The sequence below is a fragment of the Salmo trutta genome, chromosome 29 (assembly GCF_901001165.1).
Source record: "Salmo trutta chromosome 29, fSalTru1.1, whole genome shotgun sequence".
NCBI lineage: Eukaryota > Metazoa > Chordata > Actinopteri > Salmoniformes > Salmonidae > Salmo > Salmo trutta.
Window position 1 is genome coordinate 8,496,330 of NC_042985.1, and position 13,752 is coordinate 8,510,081.

Consider the following 13,752-nt stretch of genomic DNA (forward strand, 5'->3'; position numbering starts at 1 on the left):
GGAGCTGTGCTCTCACAGCGCTCGGGTATGCCACCGAAACTCTGCCCCTGTGCTGTCTTCTCGAAGAAGCTCAGCCCAGCGGAGCGTAACTATGATGTGGGGGACCGGGAGTTGTTAGCTGTGGTTAAAGCGTTGAAGGCGTGGAGACATTGGCTTGATGGGGCTAAACACCCTGGACTGACCACCGCAACCTGGAGTACATCCGGGCAGCAAGGAGACTGAATCCTCGTCAGGCAAGGTGGGCCATGTTCTTTACCCGTTTTATGTTTACCCTGTCCTACAGACCAGGTTCCCAGAATATGAAGGCAGACGCACTGTCCTGGCTGTATGACACAGAGGAGCGGCCCATGGATCAGACTCCCATACTCCCGGCCTCTTGCCTGGTAGCGCCGGTCATGTGGGAGCTGGATGCGGACATTGAGCAGGCGTTGCGTACAGAACCTGCTCCCCTTCAGTGTCCCGTCGGGCGTATGTATGTTCCGTCTGCTGTCCGTGACCAGTTGATCTCTTGGGCCCACACGTCACCCTCCTCTGGTCATCCGGGGATCGGTCAGACGGTGCGCTGTCTGACTGGGAAGTACTGGTGGCCCACCTTGGCTAAGGACGTGACGGTTTATGTTTCCTCCTGCTCGGTGTGTGCACTGTGTAAGGCTCCGAGACACCTGCCCAGAGGTAAGTTACACCCCTTACCCGTTCCACAACGACCTTGGTCACACCTGTCAGTGGATTTTTTAACAGATCTTCCTCTTTCACAGGGAAACACTACGATCCTGGTCGTTGTGGATCGTTTCTCTAAGTCCTGTCGTCTCCTCCTTCTTCCTATGGCCCTACAGACTGCGGAAGCCCTGTTTACTATCGTCTTCTGGCACTACGGGGTTCCTGAGGATATAGTGTCTGATTGGGGTCCCCAGTTCACGTTGAGAGTCTGGAAGCCGTTCATGGAGCATCTGGGGGTCCCAATCAGCCTTGCCTCGGGTTTTCACCCCAAGAGTAACGGGCAGGTAGAGAGAGTCAACCAGGATGTGGGCAGGTTTCTGCGGTCCTATTGCCAGGACCGGCCGGGGGAGTGGGCAGCATTCATGACCTAGGCCGAGATGGGGCAGAACTCGCTTCGCCACTCCTCCACTAACCTATCCCCCTTTCAGTGTGTATTGGGGTACCAGCCGGTTCTGGCGCGGTGGCATCAGGGTCAGACCGAAGCTCCTGCGGTGGACGACTGGTTCAGGCGCGCGGAGGAGACATGGGAGGCTGCCCATGGTCACCTTCAGCGAGCCGCGCTTCGCCAAAAGACCAGCGCGGACCATCACCTCAGTGAGACCCCGGTGTTCGCACCGGGGGACCGGGTCTGGCTGCCGGAAGCTGGGTCCGCGGTTTGTGGGGCCATTCAAAGTCCTGAGGAGGGTGAACGAGGTGTGTTACAGATTACAGCTTCCCTCTGACTACCGTATTAACCCCTCGTTCCATGTGTCTCTCCTCAGGCTAGTGGTGGCTGGTCCGCTCCAGGAATCTGAGGTGCGTGAGGATCCTCCGCCCCCTCTGGACATCGAGGGGGCCCCGGCGTACTCCGTTCGTTCCATCCTGAATTTGAGACGTCAGGCAGGGGGCCTTCAGTATCTCGTGGAGTGGGAGGGGTACGGTCCGGAGGAGAGGTGCTGGGTCCCGGTTGCAGATGTGTTGGACCCCAAACTGCTGAGGGAGTTTCACCGAGGCCGGTGTCAGCGCGCCGCTGGAGCCGCACGTCAAGGGGGGGTACTGTCACGACTTCCGCCGAAGTCGGCTCCTCTCCTTGTTCGGGCGGCGTTCAGGGATCGACATCACCGGCTTTCTAGGCATTGCTGCTCCATTTTTCATATTTCCATTTGTTTTGTCTTGTTCCATACACACCTGGTTTTCATTCCCTAATCACACTGCATGGATTTAGTCCTCTGTTCCCCTCTGTCTTTGTGTGAAATTGTTGTATGTTATGTGGGAATTTACCATGCGCCTGTATTTTTAATTAATGTTCCGTGTTTTGGCACGTTTAGTGTATTCTGTGCTGTCGTTTGTTTGGAACGGAATAAAGCGCGCCTGTTACCACAAGCTACTCTCGCCTCCCTTACACACCCAGAACAACAAATTTGTTTACATCCCTGTTAGTGAGCATTTCTCCTTTGCCAATATAATCAATCTACCTGACAGGTGTGCAGGGTTGGGGAGTAACGGATTACATGTAAAAAGGTAACTGAAATCCATTACGTTACCAGCAAACATAAACATATTATAATCAGATTACTGATACTGTTGAAAAACTAGATGATTACTTCGAGGATTACTTTTAATCAGAAAGGATGTTTGTGAAAAAATCTTTAACTTTCTCTGTTTTCTCAATGACATTCAAATCAGCATTGAAAAAAGGTGCAAGTTTAAGTTTGTTCCACCTGAGCGAGTCTGACCACAAGCGAGTCTGACCACTATGATGACACATGAAATGTGTTTGATGGGTTGCGGGAAAAGAGCAGGAATAGGCTTTTGTAGGCTACAGTCCATGCTATGTATTCCAATGGTGCTACTGCTGTCGGCATCCAAAGATGATCCAAGTTGAATAAACGCTTGGAGGTAAGGATGACAGTAGTGGTGTAGTCAACGGGGAAATGGATATCACTTATTATTGATATCTACAGTTGAAGTTGGAAGTTTACATACACTTAGTTTGGAGTCATTAAAACTCGTTTTTCAACCACTCCACATATTTCTTGTTAACAAATTATGGTTTTGGCAAGTCGGTGAGAACATCTTCTTTGTGCATGACACAAGTAATTTTTACAACAATTGTTTACAGACAGATTATTTAACTCATAATTCACTATATCACAAATCCAGTGGGTGAGAAGTTTACATACACTAAGGTGACTGTGCCTTTAAACAGCTTGGAAAATTCCAGAATATGAGTCAATTGGAGGTGTACTTGTGAATGTATTTCAAGGCCTACCTTTAAACTAAGTGCTTTTTTGCTTGACATCATGGGAAAATCAAAAGAAATCAGCCAAGACCTCAAAAAATTGTAGACCTCCACAAGTCTGGTTCATCCTTGGGAGCAATTTCCAAATGCCTGAAGGTACCACGTTCATCTGTACGAACAATAGTACCCAAGTATAAACACCATGGGACCACACAGCTGTCATACCGCTCAGGAAGAAGACACCTTCTGTCTCTTAGAGATGAACATACCTTGGTGCGAAAAGTGCAAATCAATCCCAGAACAACAGCAAAGGACCTTGTGAAGATGCTGGAGGAAACAGGTACAAAAGTATCTATATCCACAGTAAAACGAGTCCTATATCGACATAACCTGAAAAGCCGCTCAGCAAGGAAGAAGCCACTGCTCCAAACCGCCATAAAAAAGCCAGACTACGGTTTGCAACTGCACATGGGGACAAAGATCGTACTTTTTGGAGAAATGTCTCTGATGAAACAAAAATAGAACTGTTTGGCCATAATGACCGTCGTTATGTTTGGAGGAAAAAGGGGGAGGCTTGCAAGCCACAGAACACCATCCCAACCGTGAAGCACGGGGGTGGCAACATCATGTTGTGGGGGTGCTTTGCTGCAGGAGGGACTGGTGCACTTCACAAAATAGATGGCATCATGAGGAGGGAAAATGATGTGGATATATTGAAGCAACATCTCAAGACATCAGTCAGGAAGTTAAAGCTTGGTCGCAAATGGGTCTTCCAAATGGACAATGACACCAAGCATACTTCCAAAGTTGTGGAAAAATGGCTTAAGGACAACAAAGTCAAGGTATTGGAGTGGCCATCACAAAGCCCTGACCTCAATCCTATAGAACATTTGTGGGCAGAACTGAAAAAGTGTGTGCGTGCAAGGAGGCCTACAAACCTGACTCAGTTACACCAGCTCTGTCATGAGGAATGGGCCAAAATTCACCCAACTTATTGTGGGAAGCTTGTGGAAGGCTACCTGAAACATTTGACCCAAGTTTAACAATTTAAAGGCAATGCTACCAAATACTAATTGAGTGTATGTAAACGTCTGACCCACTGGGAATGTAATGAAAGAAATAAAAGCTGAAATAATCATTCTCTCTACTATTACTCTGACATTTCACATTCTTAAAATAAAGTGGTGATCCTCACTGACCTAAGACAGGGCAATTTTTACTAGGATTAAATGTCAGGAATTGTGAAAAACTGAGTTTAAATGTATTTGGCTAAGGTGTATGTAAACTCCTGACTTCAACTGTACATAGCACATTGATTTGAATCACACTGCTGCTCTCTCATTTAGCTATTTGCGCCTTACGGATTGTGGTTGTTGTGGATGGCTGTTCACAAATCTAAATGCGTATTTGAATCCAATAATGGTTGAATTCAAGAAGTTTAAGCTGCCTATCAATCATTGTTTTTGAAACCAGTGGACAGACAGTGAAAAATGCGCTCTTGCAACAGCTGCGTAATGCGGATCCAAGCCTATGGAATAAAAGCGGGGCTTTTATTGCTCATTTTAATTTATAGGCCACAGCCAGAGTGGCCCACCTGTCCTCCGGCGCAGCCAGAGTGGCCCGCCTGTCTTCCGGCGCAGCCAGAGTGGCCCGCCTGTCCTCCGGTGCAGCCAGAGTTGCCGGCCAGATGGCGCAACCAGAGTCGCCCGCCAGCCGGGCGCAACCAGGGTCGCCCACCAGTCCTCCGGCGCGGCCAGGGGCGCAACCTAAGTGGGCGACGCCAAGGGTGCAGCGGAGGCCACGTCCCGTACCTGATCCACCTCCAGGTTAGGTGGGTTGGGGAGGGGGGGTGTAGCACAGTGCCGTCATTGACGGCCGCCACCCTCCCCTCCCTTATTGTTTAAGGGGGGAGAAAAAATTGGGGGGGGGGATTTTTTGTTGTTTCGGTGTAGGTGCATTCGGAGTTTGCACCTTTGAGGGGGGGGGGTACTGTCACGTCCTGACCAGTAGAGGGTGTAGTTGGGTCAGGACGTGGCAGAAGAGAAGTGTGTAGGTTGGTTTGTTTCGTTTATTTTGGCCGTGTGGCTTCCAATCAGGCACAGCTGTAGAGGGTTATTGCTGATTGGGAGTCAAACATAAGTAGCCTACTTTTCCTTTGGGGTTTGTGGGTAATTGTTCTTGTTACTGTGTTAAACGTGACAGGACTGTTTTGGTTGTCTGTTTATTGTTTCGTATTGTATAGTGTCCGTTTGATCAAACCTGTTAGGGCTAGGGGGCAGTATTTACACGGCCGGATAAAAAACGTACCCGATTTTAATCTGGTTACTACTCCTGCCCAGTAACTAGAATATGCATATAATTATTGGCTTTGGATAGAAAACACCCTAAAGTTTCTAAAACTGTTTGAATGGTGTCTGTGAGTATAACAGAACTCATATGGCAGGCAAAAACCTGAGAAGATTTCATGCAGGAAGTGGCCTGTCTGACAAGGTGTTGTTGTTCTTGCCTCTGTTTATTGAAGACTAAGGATCTTAGCTGTAACGTGACACTTCCTACGGCTCCCATAGGCTCTCAAAGCCCGGGAAAAAGCTGAACGATATCGAGGCAGCCCCTGGCTGAAACACATTATCGCCTTTGCCAAGTGGCCGATCAGAGGACAAAGGGCTTAGGCGCGTGCCCGAGTCGAGCCCGTGCTTTATTTTCTTTCGTCTGTTTACCTAATTGCAGATTCCCGGTCGGAATATTATCGCTTTTTTACGAGAAAAATGACATAAAAATTGATTTTAAACAGCGGTTGACATGCTTCGAAGTACGGTAATGAAATATTTGGAAATCTTTTGTCACGAAATGCGCCGTGCGCGTGACCCTTATATACCATTCGGATAGTGTCTTGAACGCACGAACAAAACGCCGCTGTTGGAACATAACTATGGATTATTTTGAACCAAACCAACATTTGTTATTGAAGTAGAAGTCCTGGGAATGCATTCTGACGAAGAACGCCAAAGGTAATCAAACTTTTCTAATAGTAAATCGGAGTTTGGTGAAGGCTAAACTTGCTGGGTGTCTAAATAGCTAGCCCTGTGATGCCGGGCTATCTACTTAGAATATTGCAAAATGTGTTTTCACCGAAAAGCTATTTTAAAATCGGACATATCGAGTGCATAGAGGAGTTCTGTATCTATAATTCTTAAAATAATTGTTATGCTTTTTGTGAACGTTTATCGTGAGTAATTTAGTAAATTGTTAGTAAATTCGCCGGAAGTTTGCGGGGGGTATGCTAGTTCTGAACGTCACATGCTAATGTAAAAAGCTGGTTTTTGATATAAATATGAACTTGATTGAACAAAACATGCATGTATTGTATAACATAATGTCCTAGGTGTGTCATCTGATGAAGATCATCAAAGGTTAGTGCTGCATTTAGCTGTCTTCTGGGTTTTTGTGACATAATATGCTAGCTTGAAAAATGGGTGTCTGATTATTTCTGGCTGGGTACTCTGCTGACATAATCTAATGTTTTGCTTTCGTTGTAAAGCCTTTTTGAAATCGGACAGTGTGGTTAGATTAACGAGAGTCTTGTCTTTAAAATGCTGTAAAATAGTCATATGTTTGAGAAATTGAAGTAATAGCATTTCTAAGGTATTTGAATATCGCGCCACAGGATTCAACTGGCTGTTGCGTAGGTGGGACGATTTGGTGCCACCTACCCTAGAGAGGATTAAATATATGACGAACACTAACTCCGCTGCATTTTGGTCCATTCTCTCTAAAGACAGCCGTTACACCTGCAAGTGTGGCATATCAAGAAGCTGATTAAACAGCATGATCATTACACAGGTGCATCTTATGCTTGGGACAATAAAAGGCCCATTTAAAATGTGCAGTTTTGTCACACAGCACAAAGCCACATGTCTCACGTTTTGAGGGAGCATGCAATTGGCATGCTGACTGCAGGAATGTCCACCAGAGCTGTTGCCAGAGAATACAATGTTAATTTCTCTACCATAAACTACCTCCAATGTCGTTTTAGAGAATTTGGCAGGACGTCCAACCGGCCTCACAACCGCAGACCACTTGTAACCACGCCAGCCCAGGACCTCTACATGTGGGGTCGTCTGGGATGCTGAGGAGTGTTTCTGTCTGTAATAAAGCCCTTTTGTGGGGAAAAACTCATTCTGATTGGCTGGGCCTGACTCCCCAGTGGATGGGCCTGGCTGCCAAGTGGGTGGGCCTATGCCCTCCTAAGCCCACATATGGCTGCACCCCTGCCCAGTCATGTGAAATCCATCGACTAGGGCATGATGAATTTATTTAAATTGACTGATTTCATTATATGAACTGTAACTCAGTAAAATCTTTGAAATTGTTGCGTGTTGCGTTTATATTTTCGTTCAGTATATTTTTCCATTTACTAATCTGTTATTTCTATGGGCTAATAGCAGCAAGGCCAAATTCAATGTTTCATAAAATTATTGTTTTATATTTTTTTATACCTAGAGGGGTCCTAAAATTCAAAATCAAATAGCTAAATGATCCTTGGTATGACGGTGACCATTTTAAAACAATTCCACATGTTCGCTTAGAAACCCAGCCCTGGGCCCTTAGAGTCTAGGCAGATATTTAGTCTAAGGCATTAAAAGCTTATTTTGACAGTATTGCATGTTTTTCTGCTTTCCATACCTGGATAGTATCTGGATCACCTGGGTGGAGGATAATCACAACCTCCTTCAAGTGTTTGTGCTTCTTCTTACTGCTGAACTTGAGGACTTGATCCAGCATAAGTGAAGCCACCAGATCCTTGGGGAAGCATAGGTTTCCTGTGCCGATGGCAGGGAAGGTCATCGAGACTAGTCTCTGCTGCTCTGCCTTCCCCAGGCATTCCTCCACAATTCCACTCAACAACTGTGGGATGTCAGGCACAAGATGTTTGTTTTATGTTACCTTTATAAAGAAATTATAGCAAATGTGTTCTAATTGGTAATTATTGGACCAGGCACTGTAGGTTTTTACGATTTTGTCCACCACTAAGCCATTTAGGACTTCCACGTTTGGCCATACTGTGCTGGAAACAGACTGGGTTCCTTTCAAAATATTGAATTGGACAAATTAAAAAATGTACGATACAAATTGACTAACAAGAATAGGCTGTTCAAAATGACCCGCTTAACTTGGAAAGGTTATAGCAGCATTTGGCAGTATGTTTTATTTGATCTAAGAAGTCAGTGAGATATGTGGACAGCTTTCTACCTTCTGTGCTGCACCTTTCCCTTGATCCCACTTAGGGGCAATGGTATGAAACACCAGCTTGCTCTTAAGGTTGCAGCCATCTGTGATGATGACTGCTCCTGCAGCAGCACTGCCAGCGGTCCCCTGTTCGTTTATCAGGTCTTGAAGTCGGGGTCCGGCAGCTTTTAGGATGGCATTCGAGACCGCTCCGCTATGAAGTAGCAGGTCTAGACCCACTGTGTTCACAACCACCTGAGTCTGTAACAGACAAATACAAATATGCTATAGATCTTTTAGTTGCACTGCATAGTTAATGTCTGGTTTTAAATGAATTGTGGATTTAATTCAATGACAGTTATTAGTGTATGACATTTAAGTGCCCAAAGGGTAATCTCTGATACTGTATATCCTGTTTTTATTGAATCTACATTGAATGAAGAATGAACTAAGACAACTGAGACAAAAGCCAGGAAAAGGGCACAATAGTGATAGTTTACCGTAGCCTCCTGGATGTTCCCTTTCATCAGGATGATTGTCAACCCCTCTTTGGTCTGCACTCTGTCAGAACCATCCCTGCTCTGAATCCGTCTATGCTGGTTCTGTGTCGAGAAAGTTGGATGATTATGTTGCTGAAGACTTTTTCCATGGCTCCCAAACCCCTTCTGATCTGTGTCCTCCATATCCTGGACCGTCTGGTCATCTTTTTCGATCAGATGGACCACACAGCCTGTCTGTCTCAAGACTTCTTCAACACACATGGACTGCTTTTCCTGGAAGAACTTCCTTCCGCCAGGCTTGGAGACTCTCAAGATATCAAAGGATGTTGAGGATATCAAGTTTTGAAATAAGTCCATGCAGTCCTTGACATAAACCCTGATGCCACTAAGGCAAATGTCCTTATCTTTGAAAGACACTTTCACTGTGTCTTTAAACTTATCGTACCAAGCATTTTTGTTGTGTTCCTCGATGAATTTGACAATGGCCTTAGACTTGACCTCAAGAGTTTCATCAACTGGAGCATTCTTACATAAGTAGTCATCAAGTTTTTTCCGGACTGAATCAACAGTTTGCTTATAGCCAGATATTACCACTTGTAGACTTGGATTTACACCAGGTGTCCTGATGATGAATTTCTTTGATGGAGTGTTGAAAGCTTTCTCCAAATCAGTGACAAGGTCTTGCCACTCTGACATCTTCAGGACATTAGAGTCTTCAACATCGATGTATTGTGAAATCAAAATGGTATCTAGTTGGTTTTCTGCTTCACTCAGAACCTCCTCTGAGACAGCCAGGAGCTGTACTCCCTTTCTTTCTAATTCTAGTCCTGCATTAATCCCTTGTGAGGTGAAAAGGGAACTGGTAAGCTGATCCTCAACTCCCTCATTGTTCTTCTGCAGAAACTCAAAGACATAGTTGTCTAATTGCACCATCCTCCGTTTCACTGCCATCCCTCCTTCCATAAACTTCCTGTTAGCACCCAAAACCTCGTGTCAAGCCAAATAAGATTACACTCTGGTTCTGATAATTGTACGTCATTTTCAGCTCTGGAAATTCACCTGCAATTTTGTCCTGTAGGCCATCTTGCAAAAGTATATGGTAGGTAGAGAGCGGCAGTGGGAACTCCTCTGTTATTCCCGTCTTCTCCCTCTCAATGCTGTTGGCAATTCTGTCCATGATCCCATTTAATGTTTGTTTGAGCCTATCCACATCTTCTTCCAATCCCACCACTTTCACAATACCTCTAGGCTTATCAGAAACTACAACCACTGCTTCCCCTGACATCTCCTTGTGTATTGCACCTTCATAAGCTTCCCATGCGTTGGCCTGGATCTGGAGCTCCAAGGACCTGAATTTAGACAAGGCTTGAATGAAGACAGCCTTGGCAGTGGTCTTCCACTTGTTGATGTGCTTGGCTTCGACATCCTTCTGCTGGAGTAGAGAAGGCAGAGGGCTTAACTGGACAGTAGGTTGTTGAAAGTCTACTTTGCAGAAGTGATCAGCCATATTCTTGTGGATGGTCTCTGCAACTCCTTGCTTGTCTGAAAGGTATCTCCAAATGGCCTGGTCAATGTTCTCAGTGAAGGCAGCAGGGAGTTTCAATGTGGGTCTATCTTTGCCATACAGGGCCGTTCCCAGAGATTCATAAAATGGGAAAACTTTCATCTTTTTATGTTGCTGTTTTAGGATTCTGTCAACAGCTAAAAGACAATAAATATTTGTTAATACATCATTTTAAAATATGCATTTTTCCAAGGCATACTGTATACTAATAACTTACCTTTCGGATCTTGAAAGGTGATGATTGCAGATTGGTCCTCTTCAGTCATTACAACGTCTTCCACAACCTCATATTTGTCATAGTGGAAGCTGAGGTGTTCTGAACTAAACCTAGGCGGTATGTTTTCAACTTTCACTTTTGCTGTAATCTCCAGGGGTTTGACTCGTAATTGTTTTTGAATGAACTTTCTGTTCCCGGGGCAGCTTGTGATGAAGTGCTCAGTCGCTGCCAAAAAAAAAGTATACTAGTTGAGATCTTTTCTTCATTTCAATCAATGTACTCAGGCAAATCATGTTGAATTATGTTCTGGAAATCTTCTCTTTGAAGTTTGACATACTGTAAATGAAACATTACTGAAACTCAATTAAAAACTGGACATTTTCATGTTAGGTAAACACTAAACCATAACTTTCCAAGTATGTATATGACCTACACTGTAAACGGGTTGCTGTGAATTTGACAGTTATTTAAAGGCAGCTCGTGATAAGTTAGTTACTGTAGTGTATTTGATATTGCAGTACATCAACTCTAATCTAAATACAGTATCAAAGCATATACTGTGTAATGACACAGTACAATACCGTAAAATTGACTGTATTATACTGTAAAAAGTTAATGCTACTGTAATTGTAATGAATGATTAAATTAATGAATTAATGAATGCAATTCATTGATGGGAGTTGGGGTTTGTATTTCACAGTAGGTTGAGTGTTTGGTAATGTTTTTACACATTACAGCATATCAATGAATATGTTTTGTTTTATATCACTTGCACTTCTAGAGGCCTTAACAAAGGCTTCCAAACTGGCAGCGACTACAGAGCAAAACAGACCAAAAGGACATGGCAAAATGCTCAACCATTAGAACTACATATGAGTTCAATTGGAACAGCACTCTCACTAACGGGTGTAACAAATATAACCTCTTATAAGGCACTCCTCAAAATAATGAGATGGAAACAAAATACCATGCAATCACTTGTGGTCAAAAGGTTTTTGCCGCTGAAAAAAATATGGTCCAGTGCTGAATTACAGTACCATTTGAAATACAGCAATTCTCCCCCGCCCACAACATCTTCCCACAAAGCACCATAATTTACAGTATGCTGCAGTATGGTGCGTTTTACAGTATTTTACTGTTGATAATACAGTAGAAATACTGTAAAAACACAAACAAAGGAATAAAACAACATTTAGAGTTATGATAGGGTTCAAAAGTTTTTCTAAACTCATGAGGCACTTACAGTGCATTCAGAAAGTATTCAGACAACTTCACTTTTTCCATATATTGTTACATTACAGCATTATTCTAAAATTTATTAAATAGTTTTTTCCCCTCATCAATATACACAATATAACCCATAATGACAAAACAAGAACAGGTTTTTAGATTTTTTTTAAATAACTGATATATCAAATGTACGTAAGTGTTCAGCACCTTTGGCAGCTATTACAGCCTCGAGTCCTCTTGGGTATGACAGTACAAGCTTGGTACATCTGTATTTGGGGAGTTTCTCCCATTCTTGTCTGCAGATCCTCTCAAGCTCTGTCAGGTTGGGGACCATCAATGCTGCAGAAATGTTTTGGTACCCTTCCCCAGATCTGTGTCTGGACATAATCCTGTCTCGGAGCTCTACGGACAATTGCTTTGACATCATGGCTTGGTTTTTGCTCTGGCATGCACTGTCAACTGCACTGTCAAACTTATATAGACAGGTGTGTGCCTTTCCAAGTCATGTCCAATCAATTGAATTTACCACATTTGGACTCCAATCAAGTTGTAGAAACATCTCAAGGATGATCAATGGAAACAGGATGCACCTGATCTCAATTTCGAGTCTCATAGCAAAGGGTCTGAATACTTATGTAAATAAAGTATTTCTGTTTATTTGTAATACATTTGCAAAAGAAAAATCTAAAAACTTGTTTTTGCTTTGTCATTATTGGGTATTGTGTGTAGATTGATGAGGGGACAAAATATACTGCTGAAAAAAATAAAGGGAACACTTAAACAACACATCCTAGATCTGAATGAAAGAAATAATCTTATTAAATACTTTTTTCTTTACATAGTTGAATGTGCTGAGAACAAAATCACACAAAAATAATCAATGGAAATCCAATTTATCAACCCATGGAGGTCTGGATTTGGAGTCACACTCAAAATTAAAGTGGAAAACCACACTACAGGCTGATCCAACTTTGATGTAATGTCCTTAAAACAAAGTGAGGCTCAGTAGTGTGTGTGGCCTCCACGTGCCTGTATGACCTCCCTACAATGCCTGGGCATGCTCCTGATGAGGTGGCGGATGGTCTCCTGAGGGATCTCCTCCCAGACCTGGACTAAAGCATCAGACAACTCCTGGACAGTCTGTGGTGCAACGTGGCGTTGGTGGATGGAGCGAGACATGATGTCCCAGATGTGCTCAATTGGATTCAGGTCTGGGGAACGGGCGGGCCAGTCCATAGCATCAATGCCTTCCTCTTGCAGGAACTGCTGACACACTCCAGCCACATGAGGTCTAGCATTGTCTTGCATTAGGAGGAACCCAGTGTAACGCCCTGGCCATAGAGAGGGGTTTTTGTTCTTTATTTTGGTTAGGCCAGGGTGTTACATTGGGTGGGCGTTCTATGTTCTTTTTTCTAGGTTGGTTTGTTTCGTTGATTTTGGCCGTGTGGCTTCCAATCAGGCACAGCTGTAGTTTGTTGTTGCTGATTGGGAGTCACACATAAGTAGCCTGTTTTTCCTTTGGGTTTTGGTGGGTGATTGTTTCTGTCTAGTGCTTTCTGTTGAGAGTTTTTCCTGACAGGACTGTTTTGCTGTATTTGGTTTATTTTTGTATAGTGTTCTCCTTTTTTCATTAAATATCAAGATGAACACACATCCTCCGCTGCACCTTGGTTTTATTACGACGACAGCCCTTACATCCAGGGCCAACCGCACCAGCATATGGTCTCACAAGGGGTCTGAGAATCTCATCTCGGTACCTAATGGCAGTCAGGCTTTTTCTGGCGAGCACATGGAGGGCTGTGCGGCCCCCCAAAGAAATGCCACCCCAGACCATGACTGACCCACCACCAAACCGTTCATGCTGGAGGATGTTCTCCACGGCATCTCCAGACTCTGTCACGTCTGTCACGTGCTCAGTGTGAACCTGCTTTCATCTGTGAAGAGCACAGGGCGCCAGTGGCAAATTTGCCAATCTTGGTGTTTTCTGGCAAATGCCAAACGTCCTGCACGGTGTTGGGCTATAAGCACAACCCCCACCTGTGGATGTCGGGCCCTCATACCACCCTCATGGAGTCTG

General features: G+C 44.3%; 1 protein-coding gene across 1 annotated transcript in view; it reads right to left on the minus strand.

The window, feature by feature from the left end:
• The window catches only part of LOC115166857 (protein mono-ADP-ribosyltransferase PARP14-like), a 52,964-nt gene that overhangs the window by 19,049 nt on the left and 20,163 nt on the right, over nucleotides 1–13,752 (minus strand). The window contains 5 exon segments of the mRNA XM_029720743.1: nucleotides 7,622–7,843; nucleotides 8,189–8,425; nucleotides 8,665–9,634; nucleotides 9,636–10,365; nucleotides 10,446–10,670. Of these exon segments, the coding sequence (XP_029576603.1) occupies nucleotides 7,622–7,843; nucleotides 8,189–8,425; nucleotides 8,665–9,634; nucleotides 9,636–10,365; nucleotides 10,446–10,670 (2,384 nt within the window).